The 20,594-nt window shown below is 43.9% G+C and overlaps 1 protein-coding gene across 1 annotated transcript in view; it reads left to right on the forward strand.

Annotated features, from left to right (window-relative positions):
- The window catches only part of AKAP10 (A-kinase anchoring protein 10), a 94,333-nt gene that overhangs the window by 33,554 nt on the left and 40,185 nt on the right, over positions 1–20,594 (forward strand). Inside the window, exon 5 of the mRNA XM_088453665.1 lies at positions 18,949–19,047. Within this exon, the coding sequence (XP_088309791.1) occupies positions 18,949–19,047 (99 nt within the window). The remainder of the gene's footprint in view (positions 1–18,948; positions 19,048–20,594) is intronic.

The following is a 20,594-nucleotide window of genomic DNA, read 5'->3' on the forward strand; positions in this document are numbered from 1 at the left end:
TAACCCTATCAACCACCTCATAACTGAACCTAAGGATAACCTATAAGCACAATTTTCTTATTTAATCGTTGCTGAATTTCTAAATAAAAACTTTTGGCCCAGGGGTGCCATGGTTGAAAAATGTTTGGGAACCACTGCACTAGGGTATTTCTTAGGGTCACTATACAGATGTGTCCTTGCTCATGTAGCCTCTATACACTAGTGCAATATTCCTGGTGAGGGTGAGCTGCCTTGTCCCGGTACAACACTGCTTGCGTTTGTCTAAATTTTTTGCCTAAAATGTGTCTTCAGTCACAATGTGAGGCGACTAGGATGACCCAGCAGTCTGTGCTGATTAATGTGACACTTATATCTGTGTGCGACTGAGTCTGTAAATGGAACTTGGTGTGGAAAAAAGCTGCGGCTGCTGCATTGTGCTCTTCACATGCTGATTCAGAGACTCAGTCGAACACATATATCAAATTAATCAGCACAGTCTCCTGTTGTGTCCTACTCTCATCACAACCTAGATGCATTTTCGGCAAAAAAAGAAGCCTGGCGCTAGCAGTCTCTCATGGGACCAGGTGCACTGACGGGCTGTTTGGTGCGGCTGCAGCAAAGACGATTGAGGACACATCTGTACATTAAAATCCGAAAATGTACAAGGAATGGATCCATATAACAAGCTAATGATTACAGTGTATTGGGTTATCTATTTTCTTCGTCAGGCAGTAATTATGGACACCCTTGATGATGATCATGCTGTGCACTGAAGCCAGTCCATATTTATAATCATATATACTACTTTATTAATGAGCTATTTTTGTCTTCTGAGTATACTAGGCATCATATTCTAAAGGAGTCTGAAGCCTAAAGCTGCATACACACACACAATGATTTAGTAAATGAACAATTTTAGTAAACTATATTCGTTCATTTTTTCAAGGGAAAAATGAACGAAAATCGTTTACTAAAGTCGTTCATTTGCTAAATGTAATGAACGATTTTTTTGAACTACCAACGATTTTTCGATATTCCCTTACTGAAAATCGTTGAGTTGGTCAGTCTGACTGAACTACAAACACGAACGCACATGAGCGATAATCGTTCATCGTTTTAACTCAGAAAGTGAACGATTTTTTTCAAAGATTGAACGATAAAGTATATAGTTATCGATAATTGTTCAAAAAATCGTTTTGTGTGTATGCACCTTAACCGTTTATCATAGTTGGCTGTATAACTTTTTACTTAGCATAGTCTGTGATTTGAAGGGTGTGGGGTGTATGTATGGGGTGTGTGGGATGTATATACAGGGTGTGGGATGTATAACACAGGGTGTTGAGTGTATATATAGTGTGTCGGGTGTATGTATGGGTTGTGGTGATTGTGTGTTTATTTAGTGTACGAGATGTGTCTGTGCGTGTATATATATATATACGAGGTATGTCTATAAAATAACGAGACTGTGATTCCACCTAGTAAACAAAGCAGTCAGAACCGGTTCTAACTGCATACGTAGTAACCTTGAACTTGTATCAACCTGCATGACAAGCAGCAACACTCTATGATGTTCAGTTGATTGTGAGTCGCCATTTAATTTGGTTGTGTTTTCTGTAGAGTGCCGAAAAAATGCTAAGTTTAAAGTTGAACAACGTGTCAATTTGACATTTTTAGTCAAATTTTTCGATATCAAGGGTGTAATTTTGCAAGAATGGGTTCCAGATGTTAACCAGCATTATTATAAGGAAGTTTTGGAACAGCTGAGAGAAAGAGTCAGAAAGAAACGGCCGCAACTGTGGAAAAATGGTTTCATTCATCACTAGGACAATGCGCCTGATCACAAAGCACTTTCTGTGAAGCAGCTTTTGACCGACAATCACATTACTACACTTCAACATCCTCCATATTCGCCCGATTTAGCACCTTGCGACTTTTAAATTTTCCCAATAGTTAAATCAGTGCTTAAAGGGACACATTTTGATTCAGTTGATGCTGTAAAGAAGAAAACTGCAGATATGTTGAAACAACTAACAGAAATTGATTTGCTCCATGCCTACAGCCAGTGGAAAACAAGACTACAGCGATGTATTAGTGCAAATGGGGAGTATATTGAAGAGGACAAACATTAAATTTGTAATACCAATAAATAAAGATGAGTTATTTAATCAGTCTTGTTATTTAATAGACATACCTCGTAGATATATATAAATAGATTATGTATGTATGTTGTCTTCATTCTAGCACCCTGCACTTGTTAAAACCAGTGCAGTTCCTCTTTCCTGCCTGGGGTGTCTATCTCTGCTCTGGTGCTTCCAGCACACTCAGCTGATGCATCAAACTGCTGAGATTCCCACTGCCACTCCGACGCCGGTGACGGCAGCACTGGCGACTGGATCAGTGACTTCAGACGTGGACTCCAGTGCGTACAGAGCCGCAAGCCACAGCCGGCGCTCAGTGGGGAACGTATGGCGGCTCCCTGCATTCAGGGAGCCGCGTGTCTGCTCCCTCCGGTAGTACTGGTAGTGGGGGCTCCCGTCTCCTGCTCTTCCCACTAAACTACCAGGAATGTGATATGGAGCAGATTGCTGCTTATTAGTAGCGTTGGCCATGTTCCCTTGGGTTCAGCCAGTAGGGGAGGTGGGAGTTCTTCAGCAACCTCCAGACAGATCCTTCCTTCTCTCCTCCTAAACGCAGAGCAGCCATTTTACCTCATAGCCTGTCTCAGCATTGGAGAGAGAAGCTGGGCTACGGTCTCCTCTCATAGCCTGCTCCCAATAGCTGCGCTATTCACATTGCTCCTTCCTGCTATTATTGGCTGTTTGTCTTTAGCCCACATTTCTGCATTGACTAGTTTGTGTGTTTGTAAGTAGTGGTGTTTGTCTCTGTACCTGCTGTGGCTACTGGTCACCTGGGGAACATCCCTTGTAGGGTGAGTACAACTCCCAGTATATTTACTATAATATATACTGACACTGTTTAAAAAAACCTTTTAAGCATAAACACATATATTTTATTGATGTTTGGAGATTTCTGCCACTCTCAGGATGTCCAGAAATAAAACTACCAAGGATGTAGGCACTACAGTATTGTGCACATGTAAGAAATGTGTTACTGTCATTTCTCTTCTGGATCCAGAGCACGATTGCCTTTGTGTCAATTGCTTTATGAACCTGCAACAGGCGACTTTGCCCATTGAATCCAATCCAGAACCGCTTGGGCGTCCAGGTTAACACAGGTAATGTCGCAGTTTGTATACAGGGTGGCGGTTCCAGTGCCCCCTGTCGCTGTGCCGCAGCTTCCCATGGCGGAGCCAACCTGGATGCAGACCTTTGCACAGTCAGGTCAGGGTTTAGCTCAGATGTCCATTTCCTTTCAGCAGATGCTAGATAAGGATAGGGCTCCTAGACACAGGCCTGCTGCACGCGAAAGCGCTACTCCTTTACATAGACTCCGATGTGTCTTCAGATGGCGAGGCCAGTGCCTCTGTTACCTCTGACGAGCCAGTTGAACCTTCTTATGTCCCAGAGGAGGCGATGTCCCCAGTAGATGTAGAGGCTCTTATCAGAGCATAAAAGTCCATTCTACTAGTGGAAGACTCTCCCAGATCCAAAACACCTGTATTTAAAAGACAGAAGAAAACTGTATTTCCATCTTCTTCTCAGCTAGAAGACCTCCTAGCGGTGGCGTGGACTCACCTTTAGTAGGCGCTTTCAAGTCTCCAAATGTATTGCTACCTTTAACACTCTCCTTCGTCTGTGATGCCCATATTACTCGTCTAATTGATCATCCTCCATCCTATTCTTAATACTGCATCGCTTAAAGATCCTATGGATAGGAAGCTAGAAAATTTCTTAGTCAATTTGTCAATGCGGGTGCTCTGGCTTGTCCACCCCTTGCATCGGCTTGGGTGGCTAAAGCAGTTGGCCCATGGGCAGACACTTTGGAGGATGGGCTCACATCAGGCACGCACAGAGGTGACCTGGTATCCTTGGTTGGGCATGTTAGAGAGGCAGCTTCTTATCTCTCTGAAGTGGCCATAAGGATTTTCAGCTTCTGCAAAAGCAGCCAGAACTCTGGAAGGCCAACAAGGAATCCAAGAAGGCCTTGGAAGCCCTTCCCTATTCGGACAATGTTATTTTTGATCAGGAGTTGGACAAGATAGTAACCATGCTAGCAGCGTCTAAGACTGCTTTCTTACCATCAGTTGCCACTCCCAGCCCTAGGACTACAACTTCTCGTTCCTTTGTCCGCAGGGCAAAGCCAGAGGTCAGCCATTTCCCAGGAGCCAGGGTTTGTTCCCGAAAAGCTCCAAAGGTAAGCAACTCTGGTCCACTAGACGTCCGGCTGACAAGCCTGCCGCATGACGGTGCGGACCTCCTCCCTGGGGTCCTCTGAGTGGGAGGCCGGCTTCTTTGCTTTTCGGCAGTATGGATGCAAACCACGACAGATTCTTGGATCCGAGACGTGCCTCAGGGCTACGCTTTCACGTTTTGACAGCGTCTGCCTTCCCGATCCTTTTCCTCTGGCCTTCCTATTCGCTGTCTCATGGCCTCAGGGGTCGTTATTCTGTCCCAGAGAGGGTTGTGCTTTTATGCCAATCTGTTGCTGGTATAGAAGCTGGACGGCTCTTTTTGACCCATCCTCAATTTAAAACACCTGAACAAATTTATACGTATTTCCAAATTCCTCATGGAGTCCCTGCGGACTTTATGGCATTGTTGGATATCTAGGATGCCTATTTGCATATCCCTACAATTCCTCAGGTTTGCAGTACAAACCAGCCATTATCAGTAAGGCGTTACCCTTTCGTCTGTCCACAGCCCCTTGTGTGTTCACGAAGGTCATGGCATTAATGGCAGCACAGCTTCGCCCCTGGGGCGTCAAAATCTTACCTTACCTGGACCACTTGTTTCTTTTGGCCCAGTCTCCGACAGTTCTCCAGGATAGAATTCAGCTGTGGAGCTTCTACAGTCACACGGATGGATAATCAGTTGGCGAAAATCCATGCTAGCTCCGTCCCAAGAGATTCTACATCTGGGAGCCTTATTGGATTCGAGAACTCGAGAGTTTTCCTCCCTCTGGACAAGATCTTGACCTTACATGCCAGAATACGCGCCTTTCTCAGCCAGCGTCGGGTGTCCATATACTCGTACATGCAGATTATGGGCACAATAGTGTGATATTGAAAACAACAAGTGAATTTATTCATCAAACACACAAACATATAAATCAATCCTAAAAAAGGCTAAATTAAGCCAAACAGATGCCTATTAGGCATGGTATGATAATTTCTTTAAAAGGAGGGAGGGGCCCATAAGCCCTGCGTACCAGATTCAAGATGTAAAACCGCGTGGTGGAGTGTGGTCAGTTTCACTCCGGGCCTCTTCAAAGGGTTATTCTAAAACAATGGACCTCAAGGCACAGACTCTCATTCTTCCTCAGTAGGTACGTCTCTCCCTACTGTGGTGGCTCCAGCGCTCACATCTGGACAAGGGCCACCTCTTTTGGATCCAGGACTGGGTCCTACACACCACCGAAACAAGCCTTTGGGGGAGGGTGGTCGCCTGTAACCTAACCTTTCAGGAGAGCCAGCTTTCCATCAACATACTGTGTCAGACACAGAACCTTCTTCATGGAAGTTCGGTAAAGGTACAGTTGGACAACGCAACTGCGATGGCTTACATAAATCACCAGGACGGCACTCAGTCAAGGAGCCATGCAGGAAGTCGCATTCTCAGATGGATGGAGCATCATCTTCCAGCACCGTTCGTCTTCATCTTGGGAGTTCAAAATTGTGAAGCGAACTTCCTAAGCTGTTGGGACGTTCATGCAAGCGAGTGGGCGCTGCATCCAGATGTATTCCAACTATTAGTCGGCCATTTGGGCCAGCTGGATATAGACATGATGACGTCTCGTAACAATCATCAGCTGTCGAGATACTGCTCCCACAAGAGGGATCCAGAAGCTCTCCTGGTAGATGCCCTGGCGGTTCCGTGGAACTTCCCTCTGATTTACATTTTCCCTCCAATCTCAATGATTCCTTAGGATCTCTGCAAGTTCAAGCTGGAGGGCGGCACGTTGATCCTGGTGGCAGCAGATTGGCCTCAGCGTGTGCGGTACGCAGTTCTGTTGGGCCTCTCCGTGGACGCACCTCTACATCTTCCTCTGCGGCCGGAATTTTTGTCTCAAGATCTGTGTTTCCATCCGGATCTGACCCACCTCGCTTTGACGGGGTGGCTCTTGAGACATCTGTCCTAAGGGCAAAAGGTTTTTCCTGGAGGGTTATTTGGACCATGCCTCAGGCTAGGAAGCCGCATTCGGAGCGTATCTACCACCGCGTTTGGCGTACCTACTTTTTTAGGTGTACAACAAGGGGTTTTAACCCCCGGTCTTTCAGTCTTTCACCGTATCCTTTCCTTTCTGCAGAAAGTTCTGCATTTGGGCCTCCAGCTCTCGTCTTTGAAGGTCCAGGTTTTGGCCTTGTCTGTTCTCTTCCAGAGGCAGATCGCACAGCTTTCCGCAGCTTGAACCCGGTGGGCAGCATGGGAGAGCTGTCCTTTGCGAGTTTACTCACAAATCTTCATTCAAATCGGCATTATTAAAAGTGGCGGGATGCATCGCATGCAAAATGCGATGCTTGATGTAAACTGTCCTCTGTCTGATAAAGGTATAAATGTGTTTTTCTTGATAAAATGAAAAAATACAGCAATTTATTGCACCTTGCAATTTGAAGTAACACTGCTGTGGAAGAAAGTCCATTCATTAATTTTCTCCTTCCACAAATACTGTAAAATGAAGATATAAAAAGCAAAGAAAAATAAAAAGAGGATTCCTGATTAAAAGGTCCACTGGAAATACTTCTGGGATCGTTATAGCATCCACGTGTCACTGTTGTTTTTTCTATCTATATAAAATGTTTACTTGTAATTATGAGGCAGTAGCTGATTACAGATATATATTTACATTGCCTCTGTCCAACATTATGTCCAGTTACTCCAGGCAGCTGCTGTATATTGTCAGCAGACCATCACTTGCTACCTATCACCAGTATGAAGGTTACTGCAACATGCCCTAGAATGCTGATGAGGTTATTGTGTGATGATAGTATTCATGCTAGCGACATCACTCAACAGTATCTAGTCCACAGACAATATCCTGTGTTGTATATATTTTATTGCTGATAATACAAGCACATAAACATGTAATGTTCTGTATAAATCCTATAATTCAATTTTAAAGTTCAAGAGATTTTACATTCCATGTGCTCCTGAGTGGTTTAAGAGTCCAGAGTCCGATCTGATCGCAAGAACTGACACATATTGCACTGATGTCCTGCTTTTTTCCGGGTGTGGATTAACAGATAGACAGTAAAAAAGGTCGACAGTGTCTAGAAAGACACCAGATGTTAGACAGTCAAAAGGTCGACAGGGGCAAAAGGTTGACACACTAAAGGTTGACATATGAGAAGGTCGACAGGGTCCAAAGGTCTACATGAAAATGGTCGACACATGGTTTGTTTATCGTCAGGGTAGGTGTCTGACCCTAACCGTCCCTTCTAGTATCTAACCCTGATCCTCCGGTAAGTGCCTAGCCCTAAAAAAAAAAAAAAAAAGATGTTTTTGAGTCGACCTTCTTGCATGTTGACCGTCTTGCATGTCGACCTTTTGTCCCTGTCAACCTTTTGTCCCAGTCGACCTGTCTGTCTAACATCTGGTGTCTATCTAGACATTGTTGACCTTTTTACTGTCTGTCTATAGTCCAGAACCCCTTTTTTTTTCCATATGTCAGTGTGATATCTCTGCTGCGGATCTCCGTGAATAGCATTACACATGTCTGCTGGGTAAATAAAAAAAAAAAATTAAACATGTCTAGAACACAAATATCACCCCTAAGGTTATATAAGAGCCTGAGCCTGTTTCATAGTGAGACTCCAGCTTCCACTGTTCAGTTATGTCTCAAGTATTTCTTAAGATAATTATCAGAATGAGGAGACATCAAGCAGTTGTTAGAGATGTTTGACTTCATGGGCGGGGTGCACTATGCTGAAAAATATGGCCAGACCTCCAAAAATTCAGTTTTCGGAGGCTTGACCACAATTACCGTATGCACCAAGTGCTTTCCGGAGGTGGTGTAGCCTAATAGAAGACTATCTTATTGGAGTTTTACCTGAGAGGGATCAGATAGGATCCCTCCCAGGGTCCAGTGCGGCTCAGGCATGCGCGGTTGTACTCCTGGGGGACTTCTGGGTCATAAACTCAGAAGTTCCCACACCGCAAAGGACAGCACTTATCGGCAGAGCTGTTATTGGATAAAATGTACGTTACTAAACCAAAATGCGATACTTGAGGCATCTCACCCCGTGTGTTTGAAGCTTTGTTTTATACTGACTGTGAGGAGCCTACAGATACAGAAATGTGATTTAAAAAACTATAACCTGCTTCTCTAATCCATCAGAATGTTTTATACAACATTAAGTAATGATCTTTCTCAATAGTCATCTGTATCCAAAACGACTGTGCCACTGCTAAATGACTGATGGAAACACGGGGTGAGAGAGACACTGAGAGGTAAACACGAGATACAGAAGAGAGAATCCAGGCAACTAAGTACCTTGAAAAAATTTCAGTGTTCAGGTTACTGACCAGGGAGACAGAAAACTCCCAATAGATGGAGTGATGGAATGATTACTAAATGACCTTAATTATGTAAGACGGATCTTACATCACAGTAAGCAATTATGCATGAGAGTGGAACACCCTTTACCTCCCGCTAAGTGGTGTACCTCCTTTTAGATCAGTGCCTCCACCCAAGTATAGTATGTGCCTACTTGGAAAAACCCTAATTTAAGTGTTGAATCATAAGTTTGTACTGTAACATTGGTTCACACAATGAATATACATTTTACAAGAATAATCCTGTACTACTTCCCTCCACTGCTCCTCCAGGAAAGTGACACACAAGATACTGTTTAAAAAGTTTTTAAACTTTAGTAAGATAGTTATATGTTTACACAAATTCAACTTTATAATTCACAGCATTGTAATAATGTTGTTTATATGTCCACTGAACATTGGAATAACATCTCACTTATCAGCTATATATACCTATTGGTGCCTGCATGTATAGTTCTAAAAGTCTCGCAATGGCACCCTCTACTAACAGCCACAACATGGGGTACTGATGCATCAGAACCACTTAAAAGAGGGGAGAAATTTGCCACAGAAAGGGAGGAGCATTTGGTTATATGCACTGTATTCTAACCTATGTGGTACGCATATTATATTACTATTACCATATTCCACATAATAATTTGATTATTACACTATAATGCGCTGTGCTCTCACCTTTTTGTCATATATATATGTGTGTGTGTGTATATATAATTATATATATATATATATATATATATTATATAATGTGTGTATATATATGTTTACTTAGCTCCGGCGGCAGCCGTGCGTGCCCCCGAAAAGGGGGCATGTCTATAAGACGCGTCCTCTTTTCGTCACTCTTGGGAGCGTGCCCGGCACTTACGGACACGCCGGGCAGCCCTCAAGCGCTGCCGACAGGGAAAATAGATGCCGGGCGCATATTTCCCCACCCGCGGGACACTGCGACCCGTGGGTGAAGACGGCACCCGCAGGCAATGAGGGCAGGGCGCTGCGCCCCGCTAAAACAGCATAGTGGGAACGCTATATATATATATATATATATATATATATATGTGTATGTATGTGTGTGTGTGTATGTATATATATATATGTGTGTGTATGTATGTATGTATATAATCTCTCTAACCCTCAGCTTGTACAATAGCAAAACCATCTTCAAATGACGACAGCAGCCACATTTGTGAGGGCGGAACCGGGTAGAGAGCTCTTTTCAGATCCCTCCTTGTGTGTGAGCAGCTAGTCTTCTCCTTCCTCCTACACTATGCATGCAGAGCAAGCAGCGCTAGACAGTCCTCTGGATTTCTGCATTGCTGCTCCATCACCCCTCTGCGGTGCTGCGACTCCAGCCCTCGGCTAGGTACTCTCGACGGGGCTCCGGGGGGACCTAGCTAGCAGGGCCCCTCGGACCCCAGACTGCAGCCGGGATTTAAGGGGGGACAGGTAAGGCAGGTCCCCTCGTCTATGCGCAGTCTTACCACCCGCATCTGCCAATTACACCTTCCCACCAAAGGTGTTTGCGGTTCTGCAGAAACCTTTCCAATTTCAGGCTCTGCCTTTTTGGTTTGTCAACAGCCCTGCAGGTGTTTTACCAATGTAATGGCAGTAATAACGGCCTATCTCAGGCGCTAGGGAGTCTGGATACTGCCATTCTTGGACAATCTCCTGATATTGACACAATCTACACAGGTATTGCATCATCATCTCAGACTGACAATTTCCTATCTACACAGACACAGCTGGAGCATAAATTGGAAAAAGTCATCGCTTTTTCCAGTGCAACAGATGGTGCATTTAGGTGCACGCCTGGATTCTCTGGAACAAAGGATATTTCTGCCAGAAGACTGTGTGGCCCTTCAATTGCGGATTTTTCGCATTCAGTCAGCGATGCAGGTTCTGGTGTCCATGGTGTCCACCTTCGACATGGTAGAATATGCTCAGTTCCACTCCCGACCACTGCAACAGTTGATCCTCTCCCGGTGGAACGGAGTGTACCAGTTAATGAGGTCACAAACGAACTGTCTTTCTCCAGAGATTCGGCTGTCCCTCTCATGGTGGTTGCAGATGTTTCGTCTGAATATGGGTTGCCCCTTCTGGATTCCAGATTGGGTGCTCCTCACTACCGATGCAAGCCTCTGCGGATGGGGTGCAGTGACAGGTCGGCACACATTTCAAGGAAGATGGATGACCAAGGAGGGTCTCCTGTCCATAAACATCCTGGAACTGCATGCAGTATTCAGAGCACTTGCTCTGGCACAGGATATACTGAAGTGCAGGCCTGTCCAAGTACAGTCCGACAATGCCAACGCAGTAACTTACCTCAACCATCAGGTTGGCACGCGAAGTCGGGCTGCCATGGCAGAAGTGACAAACATTCTGGTCTGGGCAGGATGCCATCTTCCAGCAATCTCCGCAGTATTCATAAAAGGGAGTCCTCAACTGGGAAGCGGACTTCCTAAGCCGGAAGGATATACACATCGGGGGGTGGGCTCTTTATACAGATGGATTTCAGAGCCTAGTGGACAGATGGGGACTACCAGAGGTAGACCTCATGGCCTCAGGCCACAACCACAGGGTCCCCAGGTACGGGTCCAGAACCAGGGATCCCTCAGCCGATTTTGTGGATGCTCTAGCAGTGAAGTGGAACTTCAAGCTAGCGTATCTCTTTTCTCCATTCTCCCTCCTCCCAAGGGTCATTGGGAATTCACGCTGGAGTGTCGGAACAGTAATACTGATAGCCCCTGCTTGGCCCAGATGCCATTGGTTCACCGACCTTCAGAGTCTCTCCATAGACACTCCATGGCCTCTTCCTCTAAGGTTGGACTTGTTAAAACAGGGTTCCTGCCTGAATCCGGACCTTCCTCGTCTATCTTTGACGACGTGGCTCTTGAATCTTCCATTTTAAGAGCCAAGGGTTTTACTAATTCTGTAATTCAGACGATGCTTAGGGCAGGGAAACCTTCGTCTTCCCGCATCTATTACAGAATTTGACACTTCAATGGTGTAAGCATAGAAATTATGATCCTGAAGTTTATAGGGTCTCTCGAGTGCTTGCTTTTCTTCAGACTGGGTTAGACCAGGGTCTCCGCCTGGCCACACTGAGACTTCAGGCATCTGCACACTCATTTTGGTTTCAGCGAAGGATCGCTCCGCTGCCTGAATTTAGGACATTTTTTCAGGGTGTTCTGAGGGTTCAGCCTCCCTTTGTCCCTCCGGTAGCTCTGTGGGGTTTGTCTTTGGTTCTCAGGGCTCTACAGGCTCCCCCATTTAAACCCCTGATATCAGTAGACCTTAAGTGGTTGACATCAGAGACAGATTTTTCTTCTTGGTATCGCCTCTACCCGAAAGGTCTCTGATTTGGCAGCCCTTTTTTGTCGCTCTCCCTTTTTGATTTTTCATCAGGATAGAGCTGTTCTTCATACCAGGGTGTGGGTTACCTTCCTAAGGTAATATCCCGCTTTCATGTAAATGAAGAAATTGTTTTTCCAGCCTTCAGGCCTCTATGTAGGTGAAGTGTCTCTGGATGTTGTACGTGCCCTACCTATACATGGATCGCATCAACTCCATTAGATAATCGGATTCTCTTTTTATGTTGTATGGCTGTCATAAGCGAGGCTGGCCAGCTAGCAAACAGACTCTGGCTTAGTATGACAATTTCTCAAGCTTACACACAAGCTGAAACACAGTGACAGCACATTCTACTGGATCCGTGGGATCATCGTGGGTTATTCCTCGTGGTGCCTCTGCTGAACAATGGTGCAAGGCAGCCAAGTGGTCTTCTGTCCACACTTTTATCAAATGTTACGCATTTGATACATTTGCCTCTCAGGATGCTTCCTTTGGGCGTCAGATTCTCCTTTCTACTAAACAGGAGCATCCCCACCCTTAAGGGAACTGCTTTGGGACATCCCCAAAGTAATTCTTGTCGACAATATGGACCCTGAAGAAGAAAATAAGAGTTATGGTATAACATACCTTTTGTTAACTCTATTTCTTCAAGGTTCATAGGGTCCACAGGGCACCCACCCTAATGCACCTGGTGTTATTGGGTAATATTTTTCTTTCTTTTGTGTTTTGTATTTCAATGATTCCCTCTTCTTCTTAGAGAGATTGTTTCTGTGGTACAATTGTCCTTCCTTCTCCTCTTGCCTTCTCTTGCCAATAAACTGAGTGCCTGTAGCCAGGGGAAGGGTATATATGGAAGAGGACCCAGTGCATCCTGGGAGCTAAAGCTTGTAACTGTTTGGTGCCTGGATCACTCCAACCACATACCCCAAGGTAATTCCTGTGGACCCTATGGACCTTGAAGAAAGAGTTATCAAAGTTATGTTATACCATAACTCTTATTTTTCCTGAAAGAGGATGATATTATAAAGAGGGGATATTCTGTATGGCTAAGCTCTGCTTGGAAGCTATTCAGGTTAAATGTAGGTTTGTTTGAAATTCTTCCTTTGAATCAGTGGGTTAGAGTTGTGTGACATATATTCTGCTACGGAATTGGTATGAAATCATGGCAGTCAGGATAGCTGCTGTCAATATATCGACAGTGGCATCCCGATGCTCATAATCCCGACAAGGGTCGGGTAAGTATACTTACCTTCCCCCTAACCCTCTGTTTGTACATCCTAACACTAACCCTCCCCCCGCCCTATCCTAGCCCTATCTTTTCCCATTAGTGCTTAAACCTAACCCTCCCCTCTTGGTGCCTAAACCGAACTCTCCGCCCTTACTAGCTATTCCTATCCCACCCCCAGGGGTACCTAACCCTAACCTCCCCTAGCCTAACCCTAAGCCCCCCTGTGAAGCCTAACCCCCCCGCAGCTAAGTCCTAACCAACCCGCTGTACTCACGTTCGGCATCCTGGCTGTCGGGATTCCGGCCGTCGGGATGTCACCTCTTGACGGGATTTCGGCCGTCGGGATGTCACCTCTTGTTGGTATTCCGGCGCCGGAATGCCACTACCCGGCTTGAAGACCGGCGCCGGAATACCGACAAGAGGATATCTTCAGACGGGATGCCGCACGTCGGGATTATAACTACATGCCGCTGCTACTATGAGAGTATTCATGATTGTTACATTGTGGTTCTGAGCACAGTGTTGTGTGTTTGTTGTATCTATTGTTAGTAAGCTGTTAAATTTAACCTTCATTCTTTTTTTCATTGATTTGCCAATTAGGGATGATAGCCAGTTTCACATTTATGGACTGTTTATTATTTTGAGTTGTTTGTTGATTATAAAACCATCTGTCTTTTTATGTTTGATCAATCAAAAAAGGGTAAACAGGTGTTTCTGAAACATTTGCGCCCTTTATTGGTCCTACTGCAATAATGATTATTTAATGGTGCACTATTATGGAATAACAGCAGCATTTCATGTCCTCTGAGCTGCATGCATAACCTCCCAGTTAGACTTTTGTCCTATGGTGTCCTGGTAGAGGTGATCTCTTTTGGTACGTTGCTTCTTCTGACGGGAGACTGGATTCTGAGCTGGTTTTGTACGCAGCCATTATGGCAACCTGCAACTGTCATTTGCAGTAAATATACTTGTCTAACAACTTTTTTACTTGCCACTATATGCTACTAGTCAAGTGTTTTAGAACATCCCCATTTTTTCAGTTTTTATTGAAATTTAAGCAATTCAAATCCCGTGAATAACCTTGAAACGGCACAAAGGTACAAAATATGGCACATAATATGTAAAAAGAGGTACAATACAAATATGGTTAGCTAAAGAGCACTGAAAATATATCCCAACTTACCTAACGATACATAATCAACATAGAGAAAAATATGAAGTACAAACTCCAAGCATTGATTAGGCAAGAATGGGCGGCCATCAGTCAGTTTGTGGCCCAGAATTTGATTGAAGGCATGCCAGGGCGAATTCCAGAGGTCTTGAAAAAGAAGGGTCAACACTGCAAATATTGACTCTCTGCATAAACTTAATGTAATTGTCAATAAAAGCCTTTGACACTTATGAAATGCTTGTAATTTTACTTCAGTATACCATAGTAACATCTGACAAAAAGGTCTAAAAACACTGAAGCAGCAAACATTGTGAAAACCAATACTCCATTCTCAAAACTTTTGGCCATGGCTGTAGAATATGCTAGCATAACTTGGAGAGTACAAGAACTATAGAGCCATAATAATCGGCAGTGTGTGGATTTAAGCTGTGAGCAAGAGGTATATAAAAATGGAAAACCGGGAAAGGAGAGTAGGCCACTCACGGTGTGCTGACCCCCCCCCCCCCCCCTCCAGAAGGAGGACCAGATTCCTCCAAATAGTTCAGTAGATCCCTGCATTCATGGATATCTTGAATGAGGACAGTTTTACCATTGAGGTCCACAATGAGTTTAAAGGGGAAACTGCAGCGGTACCCGATACCCCGATCACAAAGTGCCTTGGTCAGGTCCCTCCATTCAGCGATTGTTAGAGGAGCAAAGTTCTGGTAGAATTGCAGTTTAGCGCCATCAAAAAAATTATGTGGTTTGCCTTTAGTGGGGGCGAGAACAAGTTCCTTGTCGCAAAGGAATCGCATTACCGTGTCTCTGGGTGGATCATTATCCCTAGGTTTAGGTCGTAGAGCATGGTGTGCCTGCTCCAGACGAAACTGTCGAGTACCGAGGTCTGTAAGTAGCAACGAAAATAGTCTATGTAGGTTCCAGAGTGCGCTTCCTATTTTCTAGGTCCTCGTTTTTGGTGCGAAGGTTCGAAAGTTTGGTGATGATGTGGTCCAAGTCCCTGCCAGTATCATTTAGCGATTTCCAGGTGATCTTGACGGGATTCCAATTTGGTGGTTCTAGCTGCTAGAGTGGATATATCAGATTTGATTGAGGCCACTGCTCTGTCCAGCTTTGTTTCAAGAGAGTCCTTAAAATCCGTGATTAAGGAGCGTCGGTCCAGAATATCTTCTTTTGGAGAAGGAACCAGCTCTATACATGGTTGCTAAAGGGGGTGGGGTGGGGGGGTGATGGGTGCTTGAGTTGACTTGATTTTGTACCACTGGTGAAATGTTGAGATATATAACCACCCCCTTGTTTAGATGTTTTGGCAGTGGACTTCTGCATGGAAGATGAGGCGCAGGTCAGTGTCACGGGGAAGAAGTACTCTTAGGGGTGCGTTGAAATGTCTTACAGCAAAAAGGGAACTAAAGTAGATGGACAAACTGGATGATATATACAGAATGGTTGCTAAAATATATAAAGGAGATAATACACCCAGGGTACTGATTGCCTGAGTATCAGGTAGACATTTAGCAGTATATGTGTGCTAATCAAGCATGAGGTTGTGGATGGTGGAGAGAGACAGTTATTGACCCCCAACTCTGAGGGGGCTCCAGCTGAAAGAGGGGTATGGTGGCGTGACTATATATATATATAATGCATATATTATAGAAAGGGAGAGGGCAAGCTGATAACCCACCTCCACTTCAAAGGACTTGCCCCTGCTGAAGCTGCAAGGAGGGTATCACAATAAACCAGGGAGACAGTGGCCAGGATGTCTGCCAGAAATGCTGGGGACAGTTCTGTCTCCATGTGCTAAGGGCAAGTTCCGGCCAGAGAGGGTCCCCACACCAGGAGAGAGAAGCTGGGACTCCCACCAAAGAATATGAGAGTGGGCGGAGGATCAGCAGTCACTGTTGGGTCCAAGTGTCTGAGAGCCGATATGCTAGCGGGGTCAATCACCCGCCGGATGCTCGATTGGTGGTAGGGTGAGCACTGGAGAAGCCGAGCCTGAAGGTCTGTCATGCAGCAGGGGCAATGCGACCGGCTGGCTCCAACTATAGTCCGGCGCTGCAGTGGGAGGAGAGGGCTGCAACCTGCAGAGTCTCCCCAGGCGATCCGCGGACAGACTACCTCGGGTGCCTCACAGACAGTAGGTGACCCAGTGTGCTTTGGGGAGCCTGGAGAGCGTGAAAGTGAGGGCAGAAGCCCAATATTCAGCACTGGCGAGCCAGGAGCTCCAGCTATGCGTGTCCGCTCAGCTTGCTTGCCAGGCCACGCCCCCTCAAAATGGCACAAAGGTAAAAGCGGTAAACTGTAAAGGTTCAAAAAAAAAGTTTAGGTTAGCAAAAACTAAAAAGTATTGTAGATTTCAGAGTTACAGAAACATGATTTTTCAGGGCAGAAGTAATGAGTTAAGAACCTATAGCTGCAGAAATAAACAAGAAGCTTGCTTTGGTCATGAAGTACCAGTGAACTACTGAAGACTGGAAAAAGGTCTTATAGATTGATGAACCAAAATGTTAAATCTTTGATTCATTACACAGAGTTCATTGTACGCTGTTGAGTAGGCGAAAGGATGGTTTTTCTGCATGTGACACCAATTATCAAACATGGAGGAGGAAGTATGATCTGTGGCTCATTTGCTGGATTCTGGCTTGCGCAGAGGTACTGGCACCTAGACCCAAAATAGTTACTACAGATTTGCAGTACCAGGTTAATACTCTGTTGTATACCTAATTGGTCAACAGTTCATCCAACAGCAAGGTAATGATCCAAAACATACCTTCAGGCTATGTCAGAATTACCTTTGAGGAAAGAACAAGATGGTACACTCATTTCGGAATGTTCAGCACAGTCTTCAGACTTAAACTTCATCAAGCTGGTTTGGGATGAACTGGACTGAAGGAGACAAAGAAAGCAGCCTACAAGTGCAACACATTTGTGGGATCCATCTGCACCTGTGATGGGAAGAACTTCCCATACAACAATACTTGAGTTCCATTGTAGAAAGAATGCCAGGACCGTGGTTAGCGATTTATATCTGCAATAGATGGGCACTTTGGAAGCGTTTCAAATGTTTTTTTGTTGCTCCATTCGAGCACCAGCACCCAAAAATACGTGTTTTAGCAGCTTTCCCCGTCTAAAGTCCTGCTTTGGGCCCAAACAGCTGACCTTCACACATTTCTGCTCGCCACGACCGGTGGCTGAGAGCAGAGATGTGTGGTGGCTATTTGGGTCTGAATGGAGCAACAATTGAACTGCTCCGCCAGGCGTCCAAAAGAAATAGCTGCGGATAAAACAATTCAAAACAAATTTTGTTAAAATGATTCTATGATTTTTTTTTTTATATGCAGTTTGTTCTTATTAAACTCAATAAAAACTGGTGTGCCGTGCGCATACACTTTTCTCTCCAGCCACATGGACACCATACATCCCTGACATTACCATACACTAGAAGGGCAATACTGCCTAGAGGAAGGAGATGGTGTTAATGACATCTGATGGTGAGAGTTTAATCACTGCCTTTAAATTGGTCTCCCTACCAAGCTGTTCTACAAAACCTTTTGGTCCTGTATTTGTGAGTATATTATATTATACAGTTGTTTTTTTTTTGGGATAGTTTTTAAAGTTGTCTTTATAAGCCCATCCACCTGGAAGTAATATTTTAAGTATTAACACTAGTAGAAGTATCATAGCACTAATACAAAGAAAATTCTCCACACTTCTGCTGTGCCTTGTATGTTCTGTGTGTTTCCAGAACATTATATGATTAGTAGATCACATTTCATAAGAGTACATTGTCTGTGGACCTTACAGTGTATCTATCATGAGTAGGATTACTGATACCTAGAGGTAAATTTACTAAGATGGGAGTTCTATTTAAGAAGTGATGTTGCCCATCGCAACCAATCGGATTCTACTTCTTATTTCTCTAGCACCTTCTAGAAGATAATACCTGGAATCTGATTGATTGGTTGCTATGGGCAACATCACTTCTTAATAGAACTCACATCTTAGTAAATGTACCCCCTAGTGTGCTGTCTATACACATAAAACATTACAAACCCTGTAATTCACTACCTGCAGTACCTCTTGTAATGTGTATGTGTTTGAGTATTTTGCTGGATGTTTCAATTAATTGCTTATTATAAAGTGTTGCTCTATAATCAGGTGAGGTACTTACATTCGGACAACCTTTTTTCTTGCTATTATTCCAGCTGTTTATACAGTCTATGTATAATTTTGGAAACCTTAATTTACATCAAATAAAAATGCCAAATATTGATTTAGGGCTTAAAAAGAAATGGGTTGTTTTATATATTAGCGTTCAGCTGCCAGCTGTGATATCCTGCTGATGAGCACTACATAACTTACACTATCTCCAGCCTCCTCTTCTGCGTTCTTTCCTTTATAGTTCTTTCTGTGCTCCAGCTGTTCCTGAACTTTCAACTTCCAGCTCCTTTATTTTGGCAACCACCTAACGGTCTCCCGGTGTACTCATTATTAATGTAAGAATAACAGACGCATGTAATGCGTGCTGCTCTCTATTAACTGTTTATCTTTTCTTCCAGGTATAGAGCAAGATGCTGTTAATACTTTCACCAAATACATCTCTCCGGATGCTGCTAAGCCTATACCGATCAGTGAGGAAATGAGGAATGATATTGTAGGTGAGTATTACGGTTGGCAAATAAATACCCTGCTTGGTACATACAGTACCAGTCAAAAGTTAGGACACACCTTCTCATTTAATGGTTTTTGTTTATTTAAATTATTTTCAACATAGTAGATTAATACTGAAGACATCAAAACTATGAAAGAACACATATGAACAACACAACTGATGGTCTCAAACACATTAAGAAGGCAAGTAATTCCACAGACGGAAGCTGGCCACACACCTAAAGATTATCTGTCCAACCAGCCAACTAGTTGATTGGTTGGAATGAAAATCTGGATGACGTATGGGAGTAACTGATGATCAGCACTTTGCTCCTAAATGCCAGAAAACAGATGAAAATTGTCGTCAGACAAGTTTGTTAAATGTTTGATCTAAACAATTTGTTCAAACAACAGTTTTTGTCCATTTTCCGGTGTTTGGGAGCAAATTGCTGATTGTCATTTGCTTTCATACCTTACCAGATTTCCATTCCAACCAATCAACTAGTTGGATGGTTGGACAGAAAATCTTTAGATGTGTGGCCAGCTTGACTCTTGACAAGGCACACCTGTTAATTCAAAACCATTCCAGGAGACTACCTCTTGAAGCTGATTGAGAGAATGCAAAGAGTGTGCAAAGCTGTCATCCAAGCAAAAGGGGGCTACTTTGAGGAATCTAAAATATAAAACACATTTTGATTTGTTTAACACTTTTTAGTTTACAACATAATTCTATATGTGTTCTTTTATAGTTTTGATGTCTTCAGTATTAATCTATGTTGAAAATAATTTAAATAAACAAAAACCATTGAATGAGAAGGTGTGTCTAAACTTTTGACTGGTACTGTATATAATAAAACATTTTCAAGTTTAAGATTCAGCTAAAGGTCCTGAAACGATTACACCTGCAATGTCATAGTAGGGTTTAATATGGATGCTTACTATGTGGCTTAAGAAGCATGGGAGCTAGGGTTACCCAAAGGTGAAAAAAATATTTGAGCAATGATGAGTTACATTTGGTATTAAACCTGTGTGGAAGCAAATATTGTAAAATTGAGGTTATGAAGTTAAGGAGCGGTAAATGGATGCGGGTTGGGTATGTGAGTTCCACAGTTAAAATGTTGACATTCACAACGGGGACACTGTGTGGATGAACCCGGCATGCTGATGTGTTAATGTGATTTAATAGTGTTCATTCTAGCACCCTGCACCTGTCACAACCCGGGCAGTTCCTCTTTCCTGTCTGGGGTGTTGCCCTCTGCTCTGGTGCTTCTAGCACAGGCTGGTCTGTATCTCAAAAGTTTGTTGCATTAGCTGAGTGTCCTAGAAGCACCAGAGCAGAGAACGACACCCCAGGAAGGAAAGATGACCTGCACGGGTTATGACGGGTGCAGGGTGCTAGAATGAACACTAGATTAACAGCATTTTAAGTGTCAGATTTACAACTTCAAAGATGATTATTTCTCATCATCATGTTTAGAGTTGCAAATCTGACACTGTTAAAATGCTATAAAACTCATTATTAACACGATGACATCCTGGGTTCTACTTCAGTGTC

Source organism: Taudactylus pleione, unplaced genomic scaffold, assembly GCF_031769625.1.
Source record: "Taudactylus pleione unplaced genomic scaffold, aTauple2 ptg000585l, whole genome shotgun sequence".
Classification (NCBI taxonomy): Eukaryota; Metazoa; Chordata; class Amphibia; order Anura; family Myobatrachidae; genus Taudactylus; species Taudactylus pleione.